This window comes from Nipponia nippon, unplaced genomic scaffold (genome assembly GCF_047370975.1).
Source record: "Nipponia nippon isolate SJK-2023a ecotype South Korea unplaced genomic scaffold, ASM4737097v1 scaffold_10, whole genome shotgun sequence".
NCBI lineage: Eukaryota > Metazoa > Chordata > Aves > Pelecaniformes > Threskiornithidae > Nipponia > Nipponia nippon.
The window spans coordinates 13,960,922-13,977,903 of NW_028262291.1; the positions used below are offsets into that span (position 1 = coordinate 13,960,922).

At 42.1% G+C, this 16,982-nt stretch overlaps 1 protein-coding gene across 8 annotated transcripts in view; it reads right to left on the reverse strand.

The window, feature by feature from the left end:
- TUB (TUB bipartite transcription factor) overlaps nt 1-16,982 on the reverse strand; it is a 182,600-nt gene that overhangs the window by 52,522 nt on the left and 113,096 nt on the right. For 7 of the 8 annotated variants that reach the window (XM_087745586.1, XM_087745585.1, XM_087745584.1 and 4 more), the window contains exons 2-3: nt 2,365-2,416; nt 783-945 (exon numbers count right to left, since the gene is read on the reverse strand). In XM_087745586.1, the coding sequence (XP_087601712.1) occupies nt 783-945; nt 2,365-2,416 (215 nt within the window). Of the gene's footprint in view, nt 1-782; nt 946-2,364; nt 2,417-12,556; nt 12,616-16,982 lie in introns of those variants that run through there. The other variant, XM_087745581.1, reaches the window with a different exon arrangement.

Below are 16,982 nucleotides of genomic sequence, written 5' to 3' on the forward strand. Positions count from 1 at the left end.
CCAACCTGGAATGAGATTTACAAGAGACACAATATTGAACAAGGGTTACCCAAGCTTCCCTCTTGGAAATCCTCAGGAAAAGTATGCACCTACTCTCATTAGGGGGCCAACAAGCATGGGCCATATGAGCACAGAACTAAGTAATGACTGGTTTTCTTAGGATTTATTTCTGATGATTAAATTCTTTTCAGTCTAATAATACAGAAATGGCATTATAATTTTTTTCCTATGGCTGTGATACCTGAAGTGTCTCTGTCCCTCCTGGACTCCGTAAGCTTTAATAAAAAAGCGTAGACCACATTGTACAAGCTTGAAATGTTCTTCTCTACCTACTCACCTATTTTAATGAACCTTGCAGAAACACAGTACTTTGAAATTATTATATTCAAACTTAGCTGAAATTAGTTAACAGGTTTCAAATTTATCATTAACACTGTCAGGCTTAAGCAAAATTACGTACAGAGAACTACATAGAGTGGAACAACATAAGCTTTACTTCAGTAGGAACCAAGGCTGAAGATACTTAAATATCCATGGCAGAACGGACAAGCCACTCTCCCTTCCCCACAGCACTGAAATGGCAGCTAGTTACCTCGCTCCCTCCTGTTAGGCTAGCATTGCAAGTTCTGATGTTTTTATCCCCAAACACAAGTGAAAGATACAAATTATTTACTAAAAAATCCAAAACAACCACCGTTGTTCTCATCAGCATAAATTTAACATGGAAAGCATCATAGTATGACTTAAAGTAAATATACATGTAATAGGTCATATTCATATACCATGATATATGGTGCTGCTGTTGCTGTTAAGATACGATTCAACCAATGGTGCTTGTTCTTCCGAATGTTTCATTCTGCGTGTTCTTGTGCGACTGTCCACATTGGCCTGAACCATTAATGGCTCCTGGCGCTTTTTCTTCTGCTTCTGTTCTAGCAATGCTCGCTGAGGAAAATACAAAGAAAAGCATCTATTACTGGACTCCAAACAGTAGCAATCTATGATGAAAAACAATGGATATCTTTACACCTTCTCCAGTTTTCCAGTGGCAGCAGTTGGCAAGTGGGATATTGGGATATCGGGTTATAGGAAATCTTTCCAAAAAACCACAACCAACCCAGTGCTAAAACCCCTTCTGCTGAAAACAGCAAATAATTAAAATAGATCTTCCTGAGCAGTCTACCAGCTGTCAGAGCTTGCTTGGAAATAACCCTTGGGAAAACAACAGTGCGAGAGTACTGGCTGTGAAGCAATGGGAGGGTAAGCAAGGGCATGAGGCAGAGATGCCAATTTAAGTTTCTGTAAATTAAAAGCAGGTAATCTGCAAACTAGAATCAAGTGATAATGCTGGACATGAGCCTAATTTAACAACTATACAAGATGAACTTTAATTAAACACTTGCATTTCTCAGCTAGATCTGCTGAAAACCAAAACCTTCAGCATCTGATGGCAGCATAGGCACCTCTCTCTTTGAGCCCTCTTCCACAGCCTCAGAGAACTGAACGGTTGATTTTACTTATCCATTACCTTACCATTTTCCTGCTCCTGTACAGTGATTTTTTGCTTTTAGAAAGGACTAAAACTGAAGAACAAGAATGGATAGTGGACTCTTTCAGCTTCATAAGTTGTGCAGAACACCTCAACATGACTTCAAAATGATCAGAATCTAGTACAGGATTATGGCATAAATAGAAAGTATTTGAATTTGAAAATGAGATGCTAGTAGACATGCAAGCTGATAAAACAATGGGAAAAGAAATGTAGAGAAAAACATAAAATTAAACTCACAAGGTTTAACTATAAACATGACAAAGTTTTGTGGAAAGGGGACCACAGAAAAATCAAAGAAAACGTGGAAACCTCAAACCCCATTACAACTTGATGGCAAAATTCCTTGAGATTTCACGGCAGTGATTCTGAATCACTTTTTTGTACAAGTCATGTAGGAATACAGTAGGAAAATAGGCAACATAGCACATAGTGCCACTAGTTTACAGCCACAAGGGCTAAATCCATGGAACGAAAAGGAAAATACGTAAAAACTTTATGGTAAACCTCTGTTGGCTGGCATGTCTGCCAGAACCTCTTGTCCTTTTTGGTCCATCAAAGGGGTAACAAATACATTGTAAGTCAGCTTAAAACAAGTCCAAGGCAGTGGAAATGAGAATCACTCAAACCACAGTCATAAGAAAAATTTTAATGGAAGTTAGACTTCTAAGAAAGCTGTAACCTCCATAGACCTCTCTTTTGCATTCCCTAATAAGGATGCAATTTCTATCAGTTACCAGATATACGTGTCAGTGATTTCGTTACTCCAAGATCTAGACTTCAGAGAGCAAGTAGGTCCCCCTCCAAAATCTTACCTGCCTGTCAAGCTTCTGCTGACGCAGGCTGCTCCCCTCATCATCCAGAACACTGCAAAGACAAAGAGTATGTAATTGGAACAAATTTGTCACTCAAAACACCACCTAACAGCAATCACTGGAGCAAACTCTTGCAGGAGTTATCCACAGAAAACTCTCACCACGTTCCACGGAAGTTTGCCTGCCCTCACCTGCAAAAGTTGGCTCAAGAGAATTTAAATGCAGACCATGAAAAACTGAAAAACTCTGGTTTATGTAAACTTCAATAAAAATATATATTCAGCCAGTTCACAAAGCAATGCAAAATCGACAGTCTATAGCTTGTTTTCTTCTCCACTGTGTTCTAATGCAAAATGTCAATGTATACGGCAATGGGGTTTGATTGAAAATTTGCATATAAAGCACATAAAGAGTGAGGAGTGTAAGAGAGCTGCTTAGCAACTCAGCAATATTTAAAATTATGTTAGGAAAATTAACTGTCTAATCTTTTGCACCCTGAAAACTAGAATTTATTCCTGAATATCTGAAAAGTCACGCTGATTGCCATGCACTTCAACTTCTAGAGACTGGCAAGACAAACAGTATTGTGCACTGCCATACTTCTTTCTGCTAATTGTTGCTAGTTGGGAGATTAGCTCCTGCACATTCAATCATTTTCATTAATTAGATGTTAAAAACTAATTGCATTGAAATCAGAAAATTACTTTTGTGAAGTATTTTATGAAACTACTGACTACACTTTATTTTTCTAGAGAACAAAGGTCTCTATTGTAAGAACATTATGGTTAAACATTGAACATAGATAATTAAATCTTTTAAACTGTAATATATCATCTACAAGGAAAACAGTTCTATAGAACCAAAAAAATAGCCTCTTACAAGTGGAATGCATTTTCTCTTACAACATATTTTTATAAAAAATTAGTCTTTTTTTATAATCACTCTTAACAATCAAAAAGAAAAAAAGAAAAAATCCAGGACAAATGAGCCTGGATTCTGACCTACATACAACCAAACTGTATCACAATGGAAATTTCATAAAAAATGTGACTTCCCAGGTATTAATATATACTCTTTAGGAGACAGTAACATTATAGTAGAGTTAGATAGGAGAGCTAATAAAGGCATGCAGAATGCCACCTTTCCAATGCCAGCATTATCAAAGACCTATAATTAGGCATTATTTGTAGCATCAGCCTTTTACAATTTATACTCAGGTTATGTGTTACAAAAGGCTGATGTTCCACAGAATGAATCTATGCTGTACAAGTACCTTGGGTATGAAATTACACAGTCTCTTTTAGAGGTAATGCATTACTCATAGTCCACAAAAAAATTAGAGAAAAAAAACCCTCACACTCACCAAAAGGTTCTGCTTTATGCCAAGCATTCTTTGTTCGATAAATTACAGAAACAAGTTATAAAAAGAAGACACACACACACACATTCCACCATGGTATACAACATCAGGTTTTTTTCAAGTGCTTCACTACAACTGCAGTATATATTAGCCGCACTGCTAGAAAGTAAAACTACCCAAACAGATATCTTTGGCCAAACAATTGAGTAAAAGATGCCTAAGTATAAAGTTTCAGGCTTAATGACCCGAACAAATCCTCCTCATTTAAGACAATGCTTGAAAAAAGCCAAAACCATGTAATGATGCTAATACAGACCATAAGAACTGCAGAGGCAGCAACGCATATACAGCTATAATACCCAAGGAGGTCAAGAGCCAATATTGCTCCACTCCACCAGTCATTTGCAGAGCTAAGGAGAAAACTCTGATCTCTTCTCATCTTCTGCTCTATAAATCAGACTATGCTGACTCCCTCAGATATGTTAAATGAGCTATATATACATATCTCAGACATTCCCATAAACTACCAGTTCAGTAATTATCTTTATGTGAATATAATGGTTATCAGTATTATGCTGGATTGGCTATAACGCTAAATTCTGTATCACAGACAAGGTGTCTAAGCGCTCCGGATGACTCTAGCTTCCTCTGCTTTCCCATCACACCGTATCTTGGCATAACACACTGCATGGAACAAGGGAGCAGGGAAATGTCTTCGGTTGGGTTCTAAACCTTACCTGTGACTCCCTGGGAAGCCACAACAAGCTAAATTCAGGTTCAGGTAAACAAGCACAGCTCCCTCAGGTCTCTTTATGCCCAGCCTTACCACAGGAAACATGGCAGTTTAAGTAAGCAAACCATAGCAAACCCAGTCAGAGGCAGTGTGTGATTTGCATTGATTCAGTATTCCACGAATGCAAAGCAACTATCAGACACACCAAAGGCCTGCCAAAAAAATGAACCTCCATCCAAAAACTGTGGATGCTGTAATACTAAAACACCTCTCCATATTGCCCTTCTACTGCAAGACGTTGTTTTTAAAGCCTCTGAATATATGCAATCACAGCTGACACCAAAAGCAGCATGCCTTGAAAACCAGCTGACAAGCTTGTCTGGAACTTCCAGGTCCTTCATTCTCTCACTTCATATTTTATGAAGTTCTGGGCTGTTTTCCACAATCCTTTTGTAAATATGCATTGACTACAAGCCTTGCATTATTTAAGCCATAACATTCAACAACTAAAATTGAGCTCCAGCTTTCTTCAATGATACTGAGGTTCAGCAGAATACAGTCATTTCAACAATTCTCACCCCCTCCAGATTACTGGACTTGGACTAGATTGCTTTACTCCCACCAGACAGACACACCACTCTCTTGAATCCTCCACAGTGTAAAAAAGGCCTTAAAAGTAATCTCATTACCACCAACTCTGTCTATTTTAACAGTTACTCAATGCCAGCATCAGTGAAAAGCTGCAGTTCTGTCTTTTCTTGATGCCTAAGTAATCATTATGCAAGTCCAAATAAAAAGAGGATCCAATTGAGCCTATATAGTCTTCTGCTAGAATAGCAGAGCACTCTAGTTTGAGACTGTGTACTTTGTTAATATTTTCTACAGGACTAGTGGACCTTGGAGTTGCTGATTAGCAGCTAATATTTCACATTCCCTGATTTTCAATGGAAGAACTCTCCTGAGACTCGATGACTCCCAAGATTTCCTATTAAGGGACACCAGGTTTTTAATAAATAAATAAATAAATGGATGGATGGATGGCGGAATGACTAAATAAATAAATAAAAATAATAAGCTTTGTTTCCATAGCAATGCCATCAGGCCCTCACTCTTGCTGTCCTTAAAAACATCTGCAGTGGACTCTGAGATGCAAGCGTGTAACCACCACTGACCCTTTCTCACACTTCAGTGAAGCCTTGCAGAAAGATTTAGTGGACGATCTTGCCACAGCGTCTGACAGTCCGTGCACTCTTAACAGATGATCCAGGGTTCAAGAGCTGAAATCCAGAGAACCGACCCTATTCTTTCTTTGGAAAACACAAAAGTCTTGTAGCAGAAGCACAGCCTTTGCCCTTCCTGGTCTTTGAAAAGAACCGAAATCAGTTGCTCTTTCCTCTGGAAGAGTTGTGCACACGGTGAGAACCCAGCCTATCCTGCCCAGTTTCAGAAGTGGCCAAGGTTTTGTCACTCAGTGGTCCAAATAACTGGGATGGTCAGAGACTAAAGGCCCAGTACAGTGGAAAAACTATAGCTGTAACATGGAAGGACCACTGCAGGAAATCATCTCATAGAGAGCAAGGCTGTTAGAACAATTCTGCCTACATGTTTGATGCGATGCTAGAAAATCCCAGCAGCAGCATGAAACTCAGTCAGTCTTAATAGAGGAATATAACTTTATAATTCCTGAAAATTGAATTATTGAAGAGAATGCACACATATTAGCAATCTGCTGAGCATGGTGAAGCATCCTGAAGATCCAGCAAGGTTCATTTTTACTCCTGTTTGATCAAGTATCATGTATCCACCTGGAATCTTGGCTATGGCTTTGACCCCATTTAAAACAAAAAGCAATTTTACACTATATATAATATTGTAAACAGCACTTCAGGTTTGCAGGAATAGTCTAGTCCAAATTCAGTTAACTAATCAGAGTTTGTATATATTTCCTCCAGGGAAGACTCATCCATCTATACATAACTCAAGGAACCCACCTATTAGGGCTTATTGGATGTTGGGCTTAAATCTTAAAAGATTCATATTAGCAGCCTGGACCAAGGCTCACAGAGACTTAAGTATTAAATTTATATAGCATATTTTCACATTTTAAACATGGCCTTTGATGCAAATATCCCCACCTCCTATTTGTAAAGGGAAATACATTAAATGAACCTTTTTGTCAGTGTTACCTTTCATACCACCTTTTTAAGACATAAAAATTATTTTACAGAGGCAGCTTCAACATTAAATTCAATTTACCAAAAATAACCAGGCTTTCTACACTGCTGCATGTCATAATGAAGACAAAAATATAAGCAAGAATTTTAGTATTCTAAGCTCTTCATAATCTGTATTCCTCAAAAATAATTTAGAGAGAAACCCAAAACCAATCAGGTTTTAAGGATGAAGCTTCATGATTACATGAAGCTCCACAATTTACTTCTGAGCTGAAGGTGGGAGCTTCTGTAAATCAACATCTTGCTACATTTTACTGTAATTCCACATGGACTGATCTCGATTTAAGTAAAATTGGAAAAGCCTTAATTCAAATAACAACGCATTTCACAGCAAGTACTCCACCTTTACTCTTTGAACATGCAAACTGCTCACATTTCAGTAAGCCACTGCAAGAAAAAATAACTAAGAAATGTTTTCAATTAGAATGTACAAGATGCATGTAGTCACTGATTTTATTTATTTTTTTAAAACAAAAAGTCTGACACAGTAAAGCAGCTATGTTGTTTCTGCCTGACAAATGAGGCAATGTTTTTGTTCCTTCCTGACACTGCTTCATAAAGGAACATTTACCAGGACAAAGGTCCAAAATCACATCTATCACATCTCTGCAGCCCAGCACTAATTGCAGTGAGAAGTGTTACTGGTCAAACAAGCAAAGACATAAACTATCACTAAACTTTCATACAGTGTTTAAAAGTGTCACCCTTGCATTTACTCCTTTTGCTGCTTCATGATAATACATTACTAACAGCATCACCCAAAAACTCTACGTGAAATCAGGGACCTTTGCACAAGCAAAATGAATGTACATAGTCAGGGAAAATTCCTGGAACAAACAGTTCACATTATAAAAAGATGAGGAATTGGATAAGAAAATATTACTCCCACTTACAACGCTAAACCAGAAGCAATGGAAAATTAGAGAGGTATTTTCATCTCTAGTTTCTTCTGCCATATTGTCAACTGCAATTCAAAAACAATGGATGATCAAACCAGATAGAAAGAAAAAAAAATACACCGTACCAGACTAATCTTCAAGATCACTCAGATCTTTTCCAGGCACAATTGCTGTGAAGAAAGCTGGTATGTTGCTGTGTTAAGAGAAACGGGTTACGGGATCTTTTAGAACAAGGCTGACTCAAAAGGACAAGAATGGGTGTAACGTACCATTTGAACATTACAACGTCTCTAAAAACATATGAAAAAAAATTCCTGCAAAGAGATAGCACTTGGCTTATTGGATACCATCTGTCATTTTCACCCAATTACACTTCTCTATAATCTCTATACTTCCATAAAGTCTCTGCAGTTCCATAAAATCCAACTGCTCTGGATAATGTTACTGTTAAGCCTTTAGGAACAAGCTTTCCAGCAGCACTGATGAAATGCTACTGTAAAAGCCCATTAACAGGGTCAGGGACCTGCAGGCTGAAGCCATGCTCCAGAAGGAATGGCACACAGTTAGGTTCTTCAAAGTGAAATTCAATGAATTCCTAACCAGTGAAGCCAGCAATCTCTATGAAGTCCCAACACCTGCAAGTCCCGACTTAAAATAAGGTTGTCTCCCCCATGTACACTATACGCTGAGTTCACCAGAAGCCTCTTGGGAGAACATTATTATATCAGACACACACCCTAATCAAAGACTTAAATGAAACAAATCCTCTGAAAGACTGTGAAGGCTCCCCTCATGCTAGGAATCACCAAGGTTTTCTGACCCCAAAGCAGTTGCTCAGTCATCTGATTTAGAGTAAAACCTGCAGCTTTATGGTAAAATGAGTTCCTGGGCCATCTAAGCAAGCAAAAGTCTGGCCATCTTCTTCATTGAGGAGCAGCCCAAGGACATTCAATCTTAGTTTGCCCTTCTACTGCCAAAAGCAACAACAGCAGCAGCTCTTTCATTTCTCCCATGCCATACTCATAGGGCAGAGGGCAACAGCCTACCATTACTGGTACACCTATCAGTTACCACTGGACTGACCAGTCGAGTACAAGCACTGCAACTACTACAGAAATGAAGACTGCGTTTCTTCACGTGACGCTTCAGAGGAATAAAATTGTTTCACTCTGAATCTCGCACAATAAATAATAGCGTGCCTGTCCAAGAATACAGCATTGCTTCCCCTGCCCATGCAGCTCTTCTGAAGACCCTTAAAAAGACTGAAAGAGATCAAGCAAAAAGATAGGGGAAGAAAGGCAGGAATATGAACACAGGTATTTGTATCAGAATTATCAGCACCAAGTCAGCCACAAAACACAAGAAGATGCAGAGGATCATACACTGTGCCAATGATCCAAATGGCACTAAAAGTAATGCCTGCAGGGCAGATGGCTGAAAGCAGAGACTAAATTTGTAGTTGCACAAATAATTACAGAGCCAAATGCTTTATTTTCTTTTCAAATCCTGGCTGGCAAAGCAGCTTAAAAATCAGTAAATGAACAAGACCTTCCTGAATTGTTGGTCCTATTTGCTTCAGTAACGTTTAACTAAATGTCCATTGTACATTAAGATCTATGATGCTCATTATGTTTGTCCAACAGTTCTGTTTGGGGGATTTAAAAAGAACAACAAAAAACTTTTTAGCACTCTCTTTTTCCAGTAAGTCAATGCAGGACATTATTTGCTAACATTTTTCTTTTCCATCCTTCCTCAGTCATATGATAAGTATTTGCACCTGGGCAAGACATAACATCTTTATCAACGACCTGGAGGAGACAACAGAGTGCACCCTTATCACATCTGCAGAGGTGACAAGTTGGGGGGACCAGTCAATATACTCAGGGCAGGGCTGCTGTTCAGAGGGACCCTGACAGGCTGGAGGAATGGGTCAACAGGAGCCTTATGGAATTTAACAAGGACAAACGCAAAGCCCTGCATCTGGGAAGGAAGACTCCCCAGCAACAATACAGGCTGGGGACCGTCTGGCCAAACAGGACCTGGGTTCTTGGTGGACAGCGAGCTGGACATGAGCCAGCGGTGTGCCCTGGCAGCGAAGGCAGCAAACAGCACCCTGGGCTGTACTGACGGGAGCGTGGCCATTAGATCAGGGGAAGTGATTAACATCCTGCCTTTCCTCTGCACTTGTGAGACCCCATATAGAAAACTGCATCCAGTTTTGAGCCCCTTGGTACAAGAAAGATGTTGATCTACTGGAGCAAGCCCAAAAGAGGGTAACTGAGGAGGTCTGGGGGATGGAGCACCTGTCCTGTGAGGAGAGGTTGAGGGAGCTCGTCATGTTCAGCCTGGAAAAGGGACAGCTTTGGAGAGACCTAACCGCAGCCTTCTAATACCAGGCAGTCCAGAAAGGTTGTGCAGTCTCCATCCTTGGCGTTTTCAAGACCCAAATGAATAAAGCACTGAGCAACCTGCTCTGACCTCACAGCTGACCGTGCTGTGAGCAGGACATTGGACTGGAGAACTCCAGAGGTCCTTTCCAGCCTCCAGAAGCCCCTTCCAGATTCTGTGAATAGTGTCCTCCTTTCAGATGTCACACACAACTAAAACATCAGTGTCCCAACTGCGCTACGTGGCAGATTATACAAGCAGATAAACTGAAAGAAAATGTAACAACGGGAACACACATTCATAATTTTTTTCTTAATTCCAGGTAGATAATTTTTAAGCTAAACTCCAGCCAAATCCTCAGCATGACCACAGAATTGTATTTTTGCTCTCTTTTAATTAGCAGTTCATCAAAATCCATGTCCAATTGTTACAACTTCAAGGATATTGAAAGCAATAGAAACTGTAGAAATCAAGTCTTTTAAATGTTTCATCCAGAATAAGTTTAAAAAAAAATCATCATAGTCAGGTAAAAATACATTAGAAGATGGGTATATTACAGGATATATACAACCAAGCACTGACCAAGAGCAAACAGCCCAACAGACTCCCAGTGCCGAAGGGAACAACAGGAGCTCTACAGATACTGTAGATATGCTTTGTATTAATGAGATCCAGCTTTGAGGTCAATCAGAAAACTGCTATACACCTTCCAGGAACAAAACTGAAGTCACTGGGAAAAAGAAACTACAGTTTTGGATCTGAAATGTCTAGGCTGACAGCTTTCAGTGAGGATGGTAAGAAGCCAGGAAAAGATCTAACGAGAGGAAAAGCAAAACTATTCCCTAAAGCACATTGAATGTTTTAAATAACCCAAACCACGGGGCTGCCACTATTGCCCTGGAAAGATCAGTTGAACTAATATTTGTACAGATTCATTCTCTGCAATTACACAGAGGTGAATAAGATAGCACACAGCAGTAAATTGCAGGTAATGAAAATAACACCTAAGGGAAGAGTGGATGGCCAGACTATTTCTTGCCCTCCCTCAAAACACACAAACTCTGAACACAATGTTAGAAAGAATATCTATGCCTCAAAAGAGAGAATTGAATTTAATAAACACGAATGATGGAGCACAAACACACAGTAGCCTTTGGGTATTACGTGAGCTATGCTAAAATGTATTTAAAGCAGACTGATGAGAAGTGCCTGAATAGGAGCAAATAGGGAAGGAAAAAAAAAAAAAAAACCCTGACCTGGAGATACACTACCTGCAATGCAGATGGATCCAGATGACAAATGACATGGCTTTCAGGAAGTACGTTTATTGAAAACGCATCTCTGCCAGCCACAGGGAAGATCCAGCCCTAACAGTCAGTCTGATTTCTCTTTCAGTACCAAAATTCAACCAACCTCAATGATTAGAACAGTAAAATATACGCACAAACAAAACCAACCCATTAATGCACAAAGTATCTGACCACAACAAACAGTAAATTAAATGAGCAGAAACTAGGGAAAAGTATTGTCTGGATAAGGAGACTGCACTTACACATACACTGCAGAACAGGAGTTCTCGGCCTGGACCTCAGAGGACCACGACAACTCTCCCATTCCACTGCTGCTGCACTGGTAAAAGATGTCACCTAGAAAAGACCTCTGCGATTCTGATATGGAAGACTGTGAACCACTCTGATCAAGAGAAAACCTGCATAAGATGACTGCTGGCTCCTTTCCCTCCCTCTCTTATACCTGTTCTATGAAACATGGTTTTGTCCATTGGCAGCATACTGGACCTATTTTGCCTCAAACAGTATAACCTTCCAAGACACCTGTAAAATGAGATTAACAAACAAGTCTTAACTCCTCTTGGAAACACCTTCATGATGCAAGAATGAAGCATTACAGGTACAGTAACTAACCTAAAAACAATGCTGGCCTTTAAAATAATAGTATAATTGTGAAGAATTTAACAAACAAAACACTGATCCCAACGATAGGGTCAATGCTGCAGGTGTTCAGTGAGGCTTCTCCCTGCAGTAGGCATGTAAACACAGGCACAAATACGTAGATCAAACACGCTGCTGCTGAAGAGATGATATCTGAGGCAATTTGCTAATGCAGCAACTTATTAACAGATCTCACTGCCTACCTATGTATTTAGGACAGGATAGGAAAAAGATACAGTTGTATTTACTGGATTTTTAAAGGAATAGTAAAATTAAGCTACCAATTTATTGAAAATAAAGGCAAAAGAGACTACCTAGTCTCCCTGAGCTGCTTTAACAATCAAAACTGAAGAAAAATACAGTAAGAATTACAACACTGATAGGAGATGTTATCGATGTGAAACAGCCAAGCTCCTTTTTCCTTTTTACAGGTGGTTTTACAGTTTCTATGGAATACAGTTTCTAAGGGAAGACATGTCATTTCATGATAAATACTAACCCTGAAACAAAATATTTTGTCACTTTTTCCCCCCACACATACTATCTTTATAATCCAATCTAGAACTCTTTTGCTAGAACTGAAGAAAGCAGATTTTGCATTTTGGTTTGAGTTCATTATCTGTAGTTACCTTCTACACAAGTAGCAAATTCTGGCAATCCTGGACAACATTTTCAGCGGGAAAATGAGTTTGTCAGATCCTGGTGCCTAAGGACATGATACAGATTTCAAGATTGGTAAGATGTTCATGGCTGGCAAAAGTAACAACCACCACTTGGCTTAGATTTTGTACCCAGTAATGAAAACTAAGTCATTATTTCTAACAGCACTCTATGCAGATGAGGTATTCCATACAGTCTGATCCACATACTTGGGCCCTGATCCCCAACAACGTTAATTCAATCTCATGAAAATGTTCCCATTAATTTCACATGGCATAAAAAGATGCATGTGTATAAACCCTTTCAGGTTGGGATTTTTAATTATAAACTCCTGGAGACAGAGAATTGTTTTCACAATGTGCATATACAGCACCTGCACAAAAGAGACAGTATTTCTAAGGTAATCTTCCAGATATTAATACAATCTTAGAAAAGCATAATAAAAATAAGGTTGGGATGGCGATGTTTTTCCCTTGGGTTTTTGTTTTTTGTTTTTGTTTTTTTAATGAGACAAAGATATTCACTCCTTTCTAAAACGTGGTAATGTCTACAGTATTCAAAGATAATTTCAGAAGAAATTACACATTTCATCTTTTCTAATTTATCAGTTCCCTCTGAAAAGATGATCTTGTGAGTAAACAACCTGGAGAGCATTATTCTCCATTTCAGAGCTAAGCCAATCTCCTTCCTTTGCTTCTGTGTGCAACCAAAGGCGGGTAAGTAGAATCCACTCTCAAGGCTTAGGAAGTGTCAGGAAAACTTACAACATGGTCAGAGAGTTTTCTGCAGCTGTGAGGCAAACAGATACTGAGAAGCAGTGGCAGGTAACCAACATGAGAGCTTTACTCACAAAGAGGGTATTAATGACTGTCCTGTAAAAGCTGGTCCCTCCAATTACCTAAGTCAGTCATTCCTCTGGGAGTTTACAGTGAAGGCAAACATGGTGGCCGCCTGGATGGCACTGCACAGTGAATGAATCCTTTAGGGTACATTATCCATTATGTAGGAAACTAATTAAGGACTGACATTCATACATGAAGGCTTCCCAGTGCAGCAGACATCAATGAGATCTGTGAGCCCATCCTATGTTGTTGGCTTCCACTCAAGAATTCTGCTCCTTGGAGAACTGGAGGGGGCTCTACCCCACAAGACTGTGGTGGACCACCACAACAAGCTCCTGCCAAAGGCAGGGCTGGTCGGAGAAAAATCATTCCATTACATTGCTCAGCTCCAGATTTTGAAATCTGACATCCTGAAATTCACATCTGCTCTAAATCAGAAAAAAAACCCAAAAGCATTCACATTTTCTAACGGAAAGATAAAACCTACAGAACTGAGCACCTGGCAGGCCTGCGATATCTAATCCTACACCTGTCCACCTGCCTGACTGTCAAAATAAGCAACAAGGAAGGCCGGAGAGGCTACAGAGTAGTGAGTGAGAAGCACAAAAGATAGATGACGTATCGTGGAGGCTCCGGAGGGGGTAGGCATGCAAGCAACCAAAGAAATTCCCAAAGGAATTTTGCCCAATAAAACTTTTCCAGTATTGGGCTTTCTCTATGAATCATTTTAAGGCAATAAATCAGCAAAATCTGATGAAAGTACTCCCCTCCCCAACACATATAGGTATGCAAAATAACCAATTGATATCATTACATCACTATTATATTAATATACCTTATTATACGAAACTGTTCAAAACTGTTGAAACTACATTAAACCCAAAGTCTCTGTCACACATTAGATTTTCCAGGTGTTTAAGATTATTAAAAAATCACACTCCACAATCTTAGTCATCAGGCCAGAAAGCCAACTGTATCCTGGGCTACATCAAAAGAAGCGTGGCCAGCCGGTCAAGGGAGGCGATTCTGCCCCTCTGCTCCGCACCGGTGAGACCCCACCTGGAGTACCGCATCCAGCTCCGGAGTCCTCTGCGCAGGAAAGACATGGACCTGTTGGAGCGCGTCCAGAGGAGGGCCACAAAAATGATCAGAGGGATGGAGCACCTATGAGAACAGGCTGAGAGAGCTGGGGTTGTTTAGCCTGGAGAAGAGAAGGCTCCGGGGAGACGACGTGATTGTGGCCTTTCAATACTTAAAGCGCGCTACTAAGAAAGATGGGGACAGACTTTTTAGTAGGGCCTGTAGCGATAGGACAGGGGGGAGTGGTTTGAAGCTGAAAGAGGGTAGATTCATACTAGATACAAGGGAGAAATGTTTTACGATGAGGTTGATGACACACTGGACCAGGTTGCCCAGAGAGGCTGGAGATGTTTCCACCCCTGGAAACAGTTGAGGCCAGGCTGGACGGGGCTCTGAGCAACCTGCTCTAGTTGAAGATGTCCCTGCTCCTTGCAGGAGGGGCTGGACTCAATGACCTTTAAAGGTCCCTTCCAACACAAACCATTCCATCTTACCAATGTGATTCTACAATCCTATGCTTCAGTACACTGCATCAAGCTTCAGTTGCTTCAGGTTGCCAAAAACCAGGCTGATGTAGAGAAGTCCGGAGGACCAGATCTTGCTGTTTTAAGGAGAATCTGCAAATTGACATATACTTTGCCCAAGGCAAGTCAGAAGGGCTTTGTAATCGTTGACACAGGGAAGAGCAGTGGAGTTGAGTCTTCCTCCAAAGAACTCTTAAATGCCCCTTGAAAGGTTTAGCTGATCCTGCTTGGTTAGATTATAATAAGCTTCCCCCCAAGGAAGCTGATTTCTTCAGCTTTGTGTGATATTATCCTGTAACTGCCTTTGTAAAAAAGGTCAGTAGCCCTGAATTGTTCAGGAATCCTTCAGTGGCACTGTCCTTTGCTACGGAGGTGCCCAAATCTTACCAAAGCAAGGCTTGTGCAGCACCTTGCTTGTTGTAGTGAAAGCGTGTTTTCTAGCTCCGTTTTCCAGTCTCTCTCGTCTTTAATAGGTAGAGGCACAGCCGCTTTTGGAGGGCAAATGCAGTAGTCCTGCCATCATCTACTAGGCATTAGCTTTGGAAGCTCCTTTTCTAGTAAGACCGTTCATGTTCAATCATGTGCGCGTCCCTGGATGCAGAGGGCCAAATGCCCTTCTAGAGGGCTGCATCAAGTGCCCCCCTTGATCCCTTTGAGGGACCCCCAACCCTCCTGTAACACCCTTGCCACCGTCTCGTCCAGGGGAGCCCAGGCACGAGCTGAGGAGGGGGCTGGAGCCCAGGCACGCGAGGGGAGGTGGAGGGCAGTCCCTGTGCCCAAGGGGCAGCAGAAGGGCACCGGGGAGCAATCCCCAGGAAAGGGGCCCCCCGCCCCCCCGACCCTCCTCCTTCTCCCACATGAGGCCATCTTTCAGGCCCCCCAGCTCCCAGGACAGCCATATTTGGCCACGGGCACCCCCATCACAATGGCCTCCTGATGGCACAAGCCACCTCGCTGCCCATTGTTCCGGGCCCTATAAAAGCAGAGCAGCTGGCCCACAATTCACTGAGCTTCGAGGGCCTCGTCTTCCAAGCATGCCTGGAAACAAGAGGCCCAAGAGCCAAGTATACGGCTGCCCGTCTTTGCGTGGGGGCAGAGAAGACGCATGGCTGCAGCAACCGCAGAGCAAAAGGAGGCGGCAGCAGAGGGGGGGCACCATCAGCCACATCTGCCATGTGGCTGACAGCGTGGAGCCCATGGAGGTGGATCTACCCGCAGATGAAGAGCCGATGGAAGTGGATCCACCTGCAGCGTGGCTCCCCTGGCACCACTACACCGTGCCAGGCCTCCCCTCCATGACGCCACGGCACCGGCGTCGCAGGAGCGCCCGGCGTCGCAGGAGCGCCCGACATCGCAGGAGCGCCTGGCGTGGCCGCCGCACCGCCATCAGCTGACAGGCCCAGCCTCTGCGCCTGGCCGCCCTGCGGGCTCACCCGTTCCAGCTGCCGGCATCAACAATTCTTGTGGTGATCGCCGCGGGTGGCGTCAGCCCTTCTTTCCCATCCCACATCTCCTCCCCCTATTTAAAAAGACCCAAACCAGCCACCAATAAACCAAGAAAATAACAGAAAAAATGCTTTCCTCCTCTCTTGTTTGGTACTTTGGCAGCGGCATCTGGCCTCCTCTGTCCCCTCCTGGTCCCCCCGGCCCAGGAAAGGCAGTGATGCGTGGGGTGTGGGCCCAGCCCAGGGCCTTCGAGCTGGTGAGGGGCCGGGGCACTCGGCACACAAGGGCGGGCTGAGGGAACGGCCTCTGGCCACGAGGGTGGTGAGGCACGGGAGCAGGTTGCCCAGGGGAGGTGTGGGTGCCCCATCCCTGGAAGTGTTCACGGGCAGGCTGGCTGGGGCTTTGAGCAACCCGATCTCGTGAAGGGGACCTGTCAGCCTCACCTCTGTGCCTGGGAGGATCACGGAAGAGGTCCTCCTAGAAGCCACGGCCCATGGAGGACA